Genomic DNA, 11,725 nt, shown 5'->3' with positions numbered 1-11,725 from the left:
CCCCACTACCCCCCTGTACAGTTTCTCTATTGTGAATAATAAACATTTAAAAAGTAATGCCCCCCCCTGGTCCTAGCATATATTTGTTTTCCTCCTGATGAGTGATGTATAGATGATTCACTTACTTTAGACAAATGTACTTGTAAATCACTTTGGATAAAGGCGTCTGCTACAGTAAATGTCAAATGTAAATATAAATACAAAATTGAGAAAGGGTCATAGTCCTCTACACGTGTGCTCTATGGGGGGGGGGGGGCGGAAAAAGCATTTGGGAGGTTGGGCTGGATAAGTAGCATTTAGGCGGTATTAAAATGTCAGTGCCTGAAAGTTAGAAAATGCGTGAAATTAAAATACACACTAGTATCTACATACGATGTGCAGTTTTTATTTTACAAACATCATCAACAGTTTAGGGGCACAAGATGGGCACCTGACCAATAGTAGCGGTTTTCTGACAATAGGTTTTGGGCTGGTTTCTGGTGGATTTAGCCATTTTTAGACTGGTTAGGATGGAAATTGACAATCCCATCTGGCAACTCTGTCTAATGGACGCTCATGGACTGCATTGTTAGAATTGTTGAACAAGAGGATGCTCTCAGACTTCACTTTAACATCAAGTGCAGAACACTGCTATTCTGGCCGGTTATTAACGGAGATGTAGAACGTTGTTTTCTGACAATATAGGTTTGGGGCTGGTTTTTGATGGATTTAGCGGTTTTTAGACTGTGATTAGACTGGAAACTGTCAATCCCACCTGGCAACCCGGGCTGAGCGGAGACCCTAGCAACAATATTGACACGTATTCGTCCAAACATATCGCCAAGGTAAACTAGTTCATGATTTAACCTTCGACTTAGATTTAGACTTACGAATGAATGAATGGTCTTTATTGTCATTAATACAGTACAGGTACCATACAACGACATTTAGGAGGGGGGGCTCCCCTGGTGCTTGGAAAAAAGACTAAAAACAAGAGGGCCAAGGGTAAAATAAAAAAGTGAAAAGAGCTGGTTTACAAAAATAAAGGCTATGTACACTATCCACTATACTATACTATACAATAAAACACTGTGCTGTACTCTATGCTATGCTATAAATATCCTAACATTTCCTATCTCTGAACCTTATGTACACAAGGATTGTCATATTGCACATAGTATTGTTGCACATTCATTAAAGTGTCGCAGTTAGCAGTTAACCCTAACCCTCCCCCTAACCCTAAATGAGTAATGAATTGGGACGCCACTACGGCTACACGTGAACGCGCAAAATGGAGCCGTAGGGGTGAAAAGGGAGCCGGAGTGGTGAATTGGGATTCACCCTTAGAGGTAGAGTTTGTGTATGCATGGCTGGCAAATATGTCATTTTTAAATGAGTCATGAAACAATAATTTGTATTTGTACATTATCTAACTAAGCAAATTCAATTTGTCTATCAATCAGTTACATTTGGGGAATAAAGTAGCTTGTAATTATTCATAGGACTGAAGTTTCATAAAATTTGTGCCAGTGGTGTCTGAGATATCACGTGTGACATTCAACAATTTGACATTCAGATGCACTGTCCCCTCCATGATTTCAACTTGGGGGGACATTCTTATAAAAAAAATATTATATTTGATTATTTTATAATAATAATAATAATATATAAAAATAAAAACTTTCTTTCATCTTCTATCACAACTACTGCCAATGGCCCCTGGCCTGAGCTAGATTACTCTTCCTGCTACAATTGGTGAATTGATGATTCACTTGCTTAGTCAAATGTATCATTGTAAGTCGCTTTGGAATAAGGCGTCTGCTAAATTCCAAAAATGTAAATGGGACAATGTTTACATTACGCATACATAATGGCACTATAGGAGCTTGTTTGGGCATGACTGACTAACCCTAACCCTTGAACAGAGTAAAGGATGTTGTATCATTATCAGCAATCAGTTGGTTGGGCATAAACAAACCCACCCACGCCCATGAAACAAAGGCAGAGGAGATCGACAGAGATATTCAGATTGCATGACAGATCACACTTGTTGCAAATCAAAATTCTCTTTTATTCACAGTGAACACAGTATGAGCACAAAACATAGAACATAGCAACCTGTCTTACAATATAAAAGAACATAACAAAAACAGACTGCGCTGGGAGGTGGCGTTAAAAGGTCAGAGGTCATCTCTACGATGGTCCTCAGGGGGAGGCCCCTGAGGAATCCCTGGTGCTTGGCCCTCAGCTCCAGGAGCGCATCTACGATCCTCTGCCTCCCTACCTCCGGGTGGCGCTCTGACAGCCGTGCCATCAGCTGGTCGTCCGCTTCTCCAAGCTGCAGCGCAGGGGCTGAGAGACCACCTGGGCACCAGGAACGGAGACGTAAGTCATACATGGAAATAACCTTGCCTTGTTATTTCAAGGCTAAATAAGGGTGTCGGTATCAACAGGGATGCAAACTGGTGATGGCCCAAAAAGGTGACAAAATAGTTTTTTGCCTGAAAACAAAGAACATTTGTGAAAATTGTTGACCTATTTTGAGGTAGAAACGGCTAAAAGGTGACAAGTTTGTACCCCTGTGTTGGTCTCTTTGTAAAAAAAATAGCAGTGTTTCCATCTCATGGCTCTATGGTAGATACCATGTCTACATCTCATGACTCTATGGTAGATACCATGTCTACATCTCATGGCTCTATGGTAGATACCATGTCTACATCTCATGGCTCTATGGTAGATACCATGTCTACATCTCATGGCTCTATGGTAGATACCATGTCTACATCTCATGACTCTATGGTAGATACCATGTCTACATCTCATGGCTCTATGGTAGATACCATGTCTACATCTCATGGCTCTATGGTAGATACCATGTCTACATCTCATGGCTCTATGGTAGATATACCATGCTGAAAGTGCGAAAGGAGAAAGGCTAGTTAGAGACGTCAAAACATAAAGTTGAAGTGAAACAGCGATGGGCTCCAACGCTGGCGGGCTGTGCTCCTCAGGTGTTGATGTGAGTAAAACATTTAATTGGTCGCTGTTTTACGAGAGTCTGAGGCTGGACAGCTATAGTGCAAAAAAAATTTTATGTTCTGCAATATTGTTATGTTAAATTAGGCTAAGTAATCAGAGGGTTTAGAGAACGAATGGCACAGAGACAGGTTTTATAAATGGATGTGTACTCATCACCTTGCGTCTCAGAGATGCATGGTGCTGAATGCACCAAGCCTGTTCACAATGCTTTAGACGCGAGTAGCTATTACTAATTATTTATTTTGTGTGTATTTGGCCGTGTAATTTTATCTCAGTGTTGTGTAGCAATCACAAGGCTGGGACAGCTCTGATCCTATCTATTGGATAAAAAGGGGTAAACAATAATCCCATTTTCAAAAACTGAGACAGACATAATTCCATATTGCCATTTACGGCCCAGTCAGTGTTTGATTCGATCCGTGGAAATCGAGTGTGGCATTTGAAACAACCTAGCGACTCAACAATGCATTCTTGTTTCTAATTGGCTAAATGAACGAACGGATAGTGAAAAGTTCCAGAACCTTTTCGAAGCGGACACATACAGACCCTCGTCATCTCTGTTGTCTGTCAACAGACGACTCCCACAGACAAACCATCGGCTATTAACAGATACAACGGGCTGGTGTGGACGAGGTTCAAGACTAGTAGTGCCCATGCGCTCACACACAGACACACACAGTCACACACAGTCACACACACACACACACACACACAGACACACACAGACAGACACAGTCACACACAGTCACACACAGTCAGACAGTCAGACACAGGGTTAGGGTTAGTCAGACACGGTCAAACACACACAGACACACACAGTCAGACAGTCACACACACACACACACACACACAGTCAGACACGGTCAGACACTCACCCGGTCACCCGGTCCTCCTGGTCGGCCTGCAGCTCTTTCACGCGCTCCAGCAGACCCTCCTTAGCGCGGTCCAGGTGGTTGGCCAGGCCAGTGATGGAGATTATACTGGACTGCAGCTCAGGGGCAGGCACTTGAATATTAACCTGAGGAAGAGAACCACGCTGGTTAAGAGAACATCACCACGCTGGTTAAGAGAACGTTACCACGCTGGTTAAGAGAACGTTACCACGCTGGGGTTAGGGTTAGGGGAGAGATCACCACCACGTTAGGGGAGAGATCATCATGATCCAAACAGAAGGGTCATCCTGTATTAGTTTCTCTTCCCTTTAATCTGAGGAGAACGAGACAAACCTCAAATTTGTCCATCATCTTGCGAATTCCACTTCCTTTCTGCCCAATGATGTAACGGTGAAGCTCAAAAGGCACTTCCACCTCAATGCTGACAGGAACCAGAGCCTAGGAGAGAGGTGATGTGAAAGACAAAAAGTTGACCGTCACTGTACCCCCATAAATGGATAATTGCTGAGGCAGGTTGAGGAAAAAATAAATCTGCTCCCTGCAGACTGACCTTGAGTGCCTCCACGGCAGCCTCACACCTCTCTTTGCGGCCGGAAAGCACAATCATGTCACACTTCTTAGGTGCAGCCGGGTCGACGGGCTCCTTCACTTCACCGTTGGCCTCTCCGTTCTCCTGCACCGCCGGGGGCTCTGCTGGGGGGGCTAGAGGAACCAGAAAGCTGTTTAGCAGAGTCACTACCCATCTTCCGTCGTAGACTGAAGACCCATCTCTTCAGGTTACACCTTAACTGCTCCTCCTGAGACATCTTCTGACCCTCACCACTATGTCTCCTAAAGACACACACTTTCCCCTCTACTGAGTCCCTAAAAACTTCTATTGCCCCCCTTGTACTGTTTCTCTGTTCCTCCAGTGTAAAAAAAACAACAACAAAAAACTAGGTTTAGAAGAAGGTGATAGGAGAAGGTTTTTCCTTCCATCAGTGGCCCCGGGCCTGAGCTGGATTACTCTTCCTGCTACGACTGGTGGATTGATGATTCACATGCTTAGTATTCAAATGTATTGATTGTAAGTCGCTTTGGAATAAGGCGTCTGCTAAATGCCAAAAATGTTTAGCTCATTTCAGGCTTGTAACATCCCTGCATCCCAACATTTTTTTTTTTTTTTTTTTTTTTACCTTGGGGGTTTTCTTTAGCTTGGAGGTCTCTAGCCTGTTGGTCTTTAGCCTGTTGGTCCTCTCGCTCGGGGAACTTGATCTTCACGTTGTGGTCTCTGGTGATGGCCTGGATCCTGCTGCCCTTGGGCCCCATGATGGAGCGGTGGTACCTCTGAGGGATGATGCACTCCATGACCACCTGGGCGTCCTGGAGGAGCAGAGAACAGGAGTCATCTGATCAGTCATGTACTTTGAACTGATGTCACTCCCCCCCCAAAATCAGGTTAGGGCTTGTTGTGTAGTCATATGACTGTGATGCATGTTAGGCTAGATGCCATCTGATTTTATTTTAGCTACTGTATTTTTGTGTTTATTTTAATCATGACTGTATCTATATGATGTGTTTATTTTAATCATGACTGTATCTATATGATGTGTTTATTTTAATCATGACTGTGTCTATATGATGTGTTTATTTTACCCCATAATCTGATTTCTTCCATTAGGAAATGTAGTTACTTCTGGCAGGGGGACCACCAACGGAAATTAGCCTATGGCTATAACTGGGTACATTTACACTGATGATATGTGCGCATTCCATTTAAGTGTTCATTAATGTACTGTGTCCCCCTTGAACAAATAAATTAAAATAAAATAAAATAAAAAACCTGCCATTTTAAACATGGAAACCAATGTTCACTTACCAGGTCATCGATGATCTCCAGCATGCGCTTCTTGGCGGCCTCCACACAGTCCTTGGCGCCCTTCAGGGTGACCTTGTCGCTCTGGGCGCCGGTGCGCGGGAAGCTCACCATCACGTCGCCGTACTCCTCCGTGATGTCCCTCAGCACCTGCCCGCGGCGCGCCACGAAGTAGCGGTGGTGCTTAGGGTCCACGTTCATAACGTGGAAAAATCCCACTACGTTATCCTGAGGGACGACAAGGATTTTTTAAATTATTTATTTATTTTTCTGAGTTCACACTCATATTTTTCATTTTATTGGACAGATAATTTATAATTTAGCCATTTAGCAGACGCTTTTAATCCAAAGCGATTTACAGTTACGAATTACAGGGACATTCCCCCTGGAGTAACTGAGGGCTAAGTGCCTCAAGGGCACACTAGTAGTGGTATGGTTGAACAGGCGGGATTTGAACTCACAACCTTCCGATCACAAGTCCAACTCACCACTACCCCGGACAGATATAGTGAAGACAGACAGGAAAGTAAGGAGAAGAAGGGAGAGAGGTCATGTCAGCAGGGCATGGGCCGGATTCGAACCCATGCCGACATGCATATGTGTGCACTGCATATGTGTGCACTGTAGACCACGGTGCTAGACCACCGGACCACCCCAGGCCACAGGACGAGATGGTTTTTAATGACCAACTGTTATGAAATTCACCAACTAATCCAGTGAATATACAATCATGTGTGAGTTACATTTGTGAGTTTAATTTGCAATAACGGCTGGTCACATCCCTAATAATAGATGTATATATATATATATAGATGTATATTGTAACATGGAAGACAACAGTTTGGATACAATGTTGAAAACATCTTAATTTCAAAGGCCCGTCCCTAAATGACCTGAGCCTTACCAAACCTAACCTAACCCTAACCCAACCCAACCCTAACCCTTACCTAACCCCAACCCTAACCCTTACCTAACCCCAACCCTAACCCTTACCAAGCCTAACCTAACCCAACCCTAACCCTTACCAAGCCTAACCTAACCCAACCCTAACCCTTACCAAGCCTAACCTAACCCAACCCTAACCCTTACCAAGCTCTTGATGAGTTCCTCCAGCTCCTTCTGAGCCTCGCGCACCGCCTCCTCCGTGCCGACCACGGTGATCAGCTCCTGGTCCTTATCATCCACGGTGGGGAAGATGATCCTGGCGCCAGTAGCGTCACGCACCTTCCGGATGTTTCCACCACCTTTCCCAATCAGGAACTTGTGGTATTCTGGTTTGGCACGCAGCTCAACGGTGTGACTCTTGATTTGCTGGAGATGATTGGGAAAAAGATATATCTATTTTTAACACTGAACTTAGCAGAGCATACAACTTTGCAATCCTAAATGTATGTCAGTGCCAAAGCAAATGATTACTTCCAAATTGGAAGAAATATGACCACTGATGTCACAGATTCTACTGACAACCACTGGGCAAGGTTAACATTCAGTTAGACTTCTTTTTAAGTCCCTACTACTAATACCTCCTACTAATCCCTCCACGCCTTCGCCCCCCAGTACCTAACTGACCTCCTCCCCCAGCATACCCCTTCCCAGAACCTGCGGTCCGCAGACATGGGCCTGCTATCCACCCCCCGCACCAACCTACGAACCTTTGGGGACAGAGCCTTCAGCGTGGCCGCACCTTCTCTCTGAAACTCCCTCCCCACAGTGATCAACAACGCCCCCACCCTGGACTGCTTCAAACTAGCCCTCAAAACTCATCTGTTCACCAAGACATTTGGCCCCTAGTCAATGTTTCAGTTTTGCTTTGTTTGTTTTCTGTTTTGTCTGTCTGATCATTCCCCTTTAGAGTTGTAAAGCGTCCTTGAGTCTTTTGAAAGGCGCTATAGAAATGAAAGTTATTATTATTATTATTTTAAGAACAAACCTTGCCAGATTGAACAAAGCGAGGCCCAGTACAGTTGATGTGTGGTGGAAGGCTTATTCATTGAACTTGACCAACCTGACTACTCTGTAATTTGATTTTCCATTTACCCCAATCCGGATTGTGTTATACTTCTACTATTTGGCTATGACTTGTCTGTTACGCTACCCCTTTTCTTTTTTGTTTTCTTTCTTTTTCCCTCCTTTCCTTTCTTGTTCTGTATTGTCATTGTTATGTGTTGTTAAAAGCAATAAAAAAATCTTGATCACAAAAAAAAGAAGAACGCACCTTCTCCTCGGCCAGAGACAGCAGCTGGCGCTTGGCCTTCTCCACCTCCTCCGCTGGGCCTCGGATGGTGACGGTGTCGATGCCGGAGCCCTCGGTGGGGAAGTGGATGTGCACGCCACCACACTCCTCCATGATGGAGCGCACGAAGCGACCCTTTGAGCCAATCAGGGAGTTGTGCAGCTTAGAGGGGATGGACACCTCCATCTCTGTGATGTTCGCCTGGACACAGAACGGGGACAGCGTTAGTTTAGTTAGTGGGGACGGTTGCGTTTCCAGTTCATTTCACTGGCTAACTTGAATAATAATATTTCCCAGAATGCATCTTGACACCTTAAGGAGAGCCAGTAACTTACCAGCCTAGGATAGGGTTAGGGTTAAGGTAACCCTTTCGGATAGGGTTAGGGTTAAGGTAAGCCTTTAGGATAGGGTTAGCGTAAGGTAACCCTTTAGGTTAGGGTTAAGGTACAGTAAGGTAACCCTTTAGGATAGGGTTAGGGTTAAGGTAAGCCTTTAGGATAGGGTTAGGGTAAGGTAACCCTTTAGGTTAGGGTTAAGGTAAGGTAAGGTAACCCTTTAGGTTAGGGTTAAGGTAAGGTAAGGTAACCCTTTAGGTTAGGGTTAGGGTTAAGGTAAGGTAACCCTTTAGGTTAGGGTTAAGGTAAGGTAACCCTTTAGGTTAGGGTTAGGGTTAAGGTAAGGTAACCCTTTAGGATAGGGTTAGGGTTAAGGTAAGGTAACCCTTTAGGTTAGGGTTAGGGTTAAGGTAAGGTAACCCTTTAGGATAGGGTTAGGGTTAGGGTAAGGTAACCCTTTAGGTTAGGGTTAAGGTAAGGTAACCCTTTAGGATAGGGTTAGGGTTAAAGTAAATTAAGGTAACCCTTTAGGTTAGGGTTAGGGTTAGGGTTAAGGTAACCCTTTAGGTTAGGGTTAGGGTTAAGGTAAGGTAAGGTAACCCTTTAGGTTAGGGTTAAGGTAAGGTAAGGTAAGCCTTTAGGTTAGGGTTAGGGTTAAGCCAGTAACGTACCAGCTCTTTCTGGATAGCCAGGATTCTGACCCTTGCTAACTCGCAGTTCGCCTTCTTGCCGGTTATGACGATCATCTCAGAGTTACTGTTCTCGGCAGGCAGATCAATCTCAGTGTTAGTTTCTTCACGAATCTGAAAAATATTAAAAAGAGATTAAAAAGGTCTGGTGATGTTCTACAGGCTGTGAGAATAGAATTGTGTCCCAACAATTTTCCATTCATATCGAACCTTCTTAATATTTGCTCCTCCTTTCCCAATAATGTTCTTGTGGAATTGCTTGAAGACAGAAAAGCTATTCTCCGTCTGAAAATAAGAATCACATAAAAAAACAACACTTAAAATAGAGGAAATGTCAAGACTCAATTTTTTCGTATATATATCTCTTAGATAATTTTATCTCATACAATGTTGTAATAGCTACATGGAATGGACTTTATTTGTAATAGCTACATAACTGCCATAAAGAGAGAGCAGTGTAGTTTAGAGAGAAATGTGTCGTTTATTAGGACAATGTTGACAGAAACTTGGTCTTCATCAAAACTACCTTATTTTTAAAATGTTAAAATGTTTTAGTTAGTAATGAATAAAATACAAAGGATTCCATCTCACAGAACATAATGGAATGTAAAAACTTTGACGCTCAATATCTCTGAACTGCCCTAAACGGAGATAGAACCTTATCATTCTAAACGGAGATAGAACCTTATCATTCTAAACGGAGATAGAACCTTATCATTCTAAACGGAGATAGAACCTTATCATTCTAAACGGAGATAGAACCTTATCATTCTAAACGGAGATAGAACCGTATCATTCTAAACGGAGATAGAACCTTATCATTCTAAACAGAGATAGAACCTTATCATTCTAAACGGAGATAGAACCTTATCATTCTAAACGGAGATAGAACCTTATCATTCTAAACGGAGATAGAACCTTATCATTCTAATCTCACGCACTGCGTGCAGATCGCTCTCCTTTCTCTGCTACTGTCACTTTGATCCAGCAGCTACGCTGAGTTTTTGTTGGATGTGTGCATAAGAATGTCTCAATATAAAACAGATATGATATGTACCATCTCAGCCACCATCTTCTGCATGAATTTGGCGCATTTCTCCACCTCAGTCCGCGGCCCACGCAGCTGCACAATGTCGCTCTTCATGATCGGGTCAGGGATCTTGATGATGACCTTTAACCCCGATAATAATAATTGTGTTAGAACAGCCTCAGGGTATATACAGGAATGTTGAGGTTAATTTGAAAGTGACAGTTGGATCTAAGTGACAGTTGACACTAGAACAGCTGTGTCTATGTTACCTACTTAGGGTATATACAGGAATCTTGAGGTTAATTTCAATACCTTTCTAAGACTTTTTAAAGACCTTGTCAATATTTTTCCAGACCTCACCGCCACTTCAAGCTGTAACCGTTTACATCAGTGACAACTTTAACTTAACAGGTTTAGTTTGCAATAGACTAGACCACTATCATACAACACAATTTCCGGTTCATCTTAGTTTTTTAATAAAACTAATAAATTCACGAACTTTTACTAAAAGTTTTTAGGACTCAAACTCTTTGGACAGAGTCTAATTCAGAAAAATACCTACAAAATTCAAGACCTCATAAAATCATGATAAGACTTTTTAATACTTATTAAGGGTCTTGATTTCCCCCCAAATTATTTATCAACTTTTAATACTTTTCAAGACACTGCGGATACCCTGTATAACAGCCTTGAAAGACTCAACAGAACCTAATCCTTCAACGTGCAACTGTGCCTCTCCAGTTGAAGTGGCCACAGATGATCCAACCCTCTCAGATCTATACAGGGCTGAAGGGCTGAGGGGGATATTGAACTGGTCCTATTGAACAGTCCGTGGGATACATCGTTACATCGTGTGGTTTTGTTTCCTGGCCGCTCAACTCACCTCTGGGAACTTGTCACGGACTTCCTTGATGTTCTCCCCTTTTTGGCCAATGATGGCTCTGTGAAAACGCTGTTCAATGATCAGGTCCTTTGTATGCTCATTCTCCTGAAAAGCGATTACAAGATAGATGAATGAAACCCGTAGCATTAGCATTACCTACAGACAAGTCACCACTGAGCCACCTCGACATGTAACCTGGTGAGAGCTGATGAGAGCTGAGGAGAGCTGGTACTGACCATGCGCGACGCCCGCTCAAGCAGCTCCTTCTTGGCCTCCTGCACCCCCTGGGGATCCCCCTCGATGCGGATCAGGTTGCTCTTCTCGTTGTCGGGGGGTATGCGGACAGACACCTTATGCAGATCTTTGATGCGGTTTACTGAATAGGTGGGAAATTATATTCAGATTTGTTTTGTGCACAATTCAGTACATACACATCAAACACTGGTAAACAAAAAAGTAACAAAAGCTACTTACTGTTGGCACCACCTTTCCCAATAAGGTGTCCGTGGAATTTGGGATCCACACTGATCTCGGTATAATCCATACGGTTAACCTGAAAGACAAAACATGTTTAAGATTACATCTACATTGAGCCTAATGTTATTCTGATTCTGATTCTGCAGTGTGCCAGTGAACCCAGCGTTAACCTGGATGAGGCTTCCGTAACTTGAGGCAATGCAACATTCAGGTATGTCCCCTCGGGCTGGACCGAACAGTATTTCAGGAGCATAACAGTTTCAGCGATGCAGATTTGAATACTCGGTGCAGATTTGAATACTCGGTGCAGTC

At 43.3% G+C, this 11,725-nt stretch overlaps 1 protein-coding gene across 1 annotated transcript in view; it reads right to left on the bottom strand.

Moving 5' to 3' along the window:
- Positions 1-542: 542 nt before the first annotated feature.
- Positions 543-11,725, bottom strand: part of LOC308150835 (vigilin-like) — a gene marked incomplete at both ends in the record, with an annotated part of 14,078 nt that continues 2,895 nt past the window's right edge. Inside the window, 16 exons of the mRNA XM_080523625.1 lie at positions 543-560; positions 2,135-2,343; positions 3,565-3,617; positions 3,894-4,036; positions 4,245-4,349; positions 4,462-4,613; positions 5,087-5,273; positions 5,770-5,994; positions 6,856-7,077; positions 7,982-8,200; positions 9,006-9,137; positions 9,234-9,308; positions 10,081-10,194; positions 10,937-11,041; positions 11,173-11,312; positions 11,411-11,489. Of these exons, the coding sequence (XP_080379751.1) occupies positions 543-560; positions 2,135-2,343; positions 3,565-3,617; positions 3,894-4,036; positions 4,245-4,349; positions 4,462-4,613; positions 5,087-5,273; positions 5,770-5,994; positions 6,856-7,077; positions 7,982-8,200; positions 9,006-9,137; positions 9,234-9,308; positions 10,081-10,194; positions 10,937-11,041; positions 11,173-11,312; positions 11,411-11,489 (2,178 nt within the window). The remainder of the gene's footprint in view (positions 561-2,134; positions 2,344-3,564; positions 3,618-3,893; positions 4,037-4,244; positions 4,350-4,461; positions 4,614-5,086; positions 5,274-5,769; positions 5,995-6,855; positions 7,078-7,981; positions 8,201-9,005; positions 9,138-9,233; positions 9,309-10,080; positions 10,195-10,936; positions 11,042-11,172; positions 11,313-11,410; positions 11,490-11,725) is intronic.

Source organism: Nansenia antarctica, assembly GCF_963989245.1.
Source record: "Nansenia antarctica genome assembly, chromosome: 2".
Taxonomy (NCBI): domain Eukaryota; kingdom Metazoa; phylum Chordata; class Actinopteri; order Argentiniformes; family Microstomatidae; genus Nansenia; species Nansenia antarctica.
This window is presented reverse-complemented; position numbering and strand designations above follow the sequence as displayed.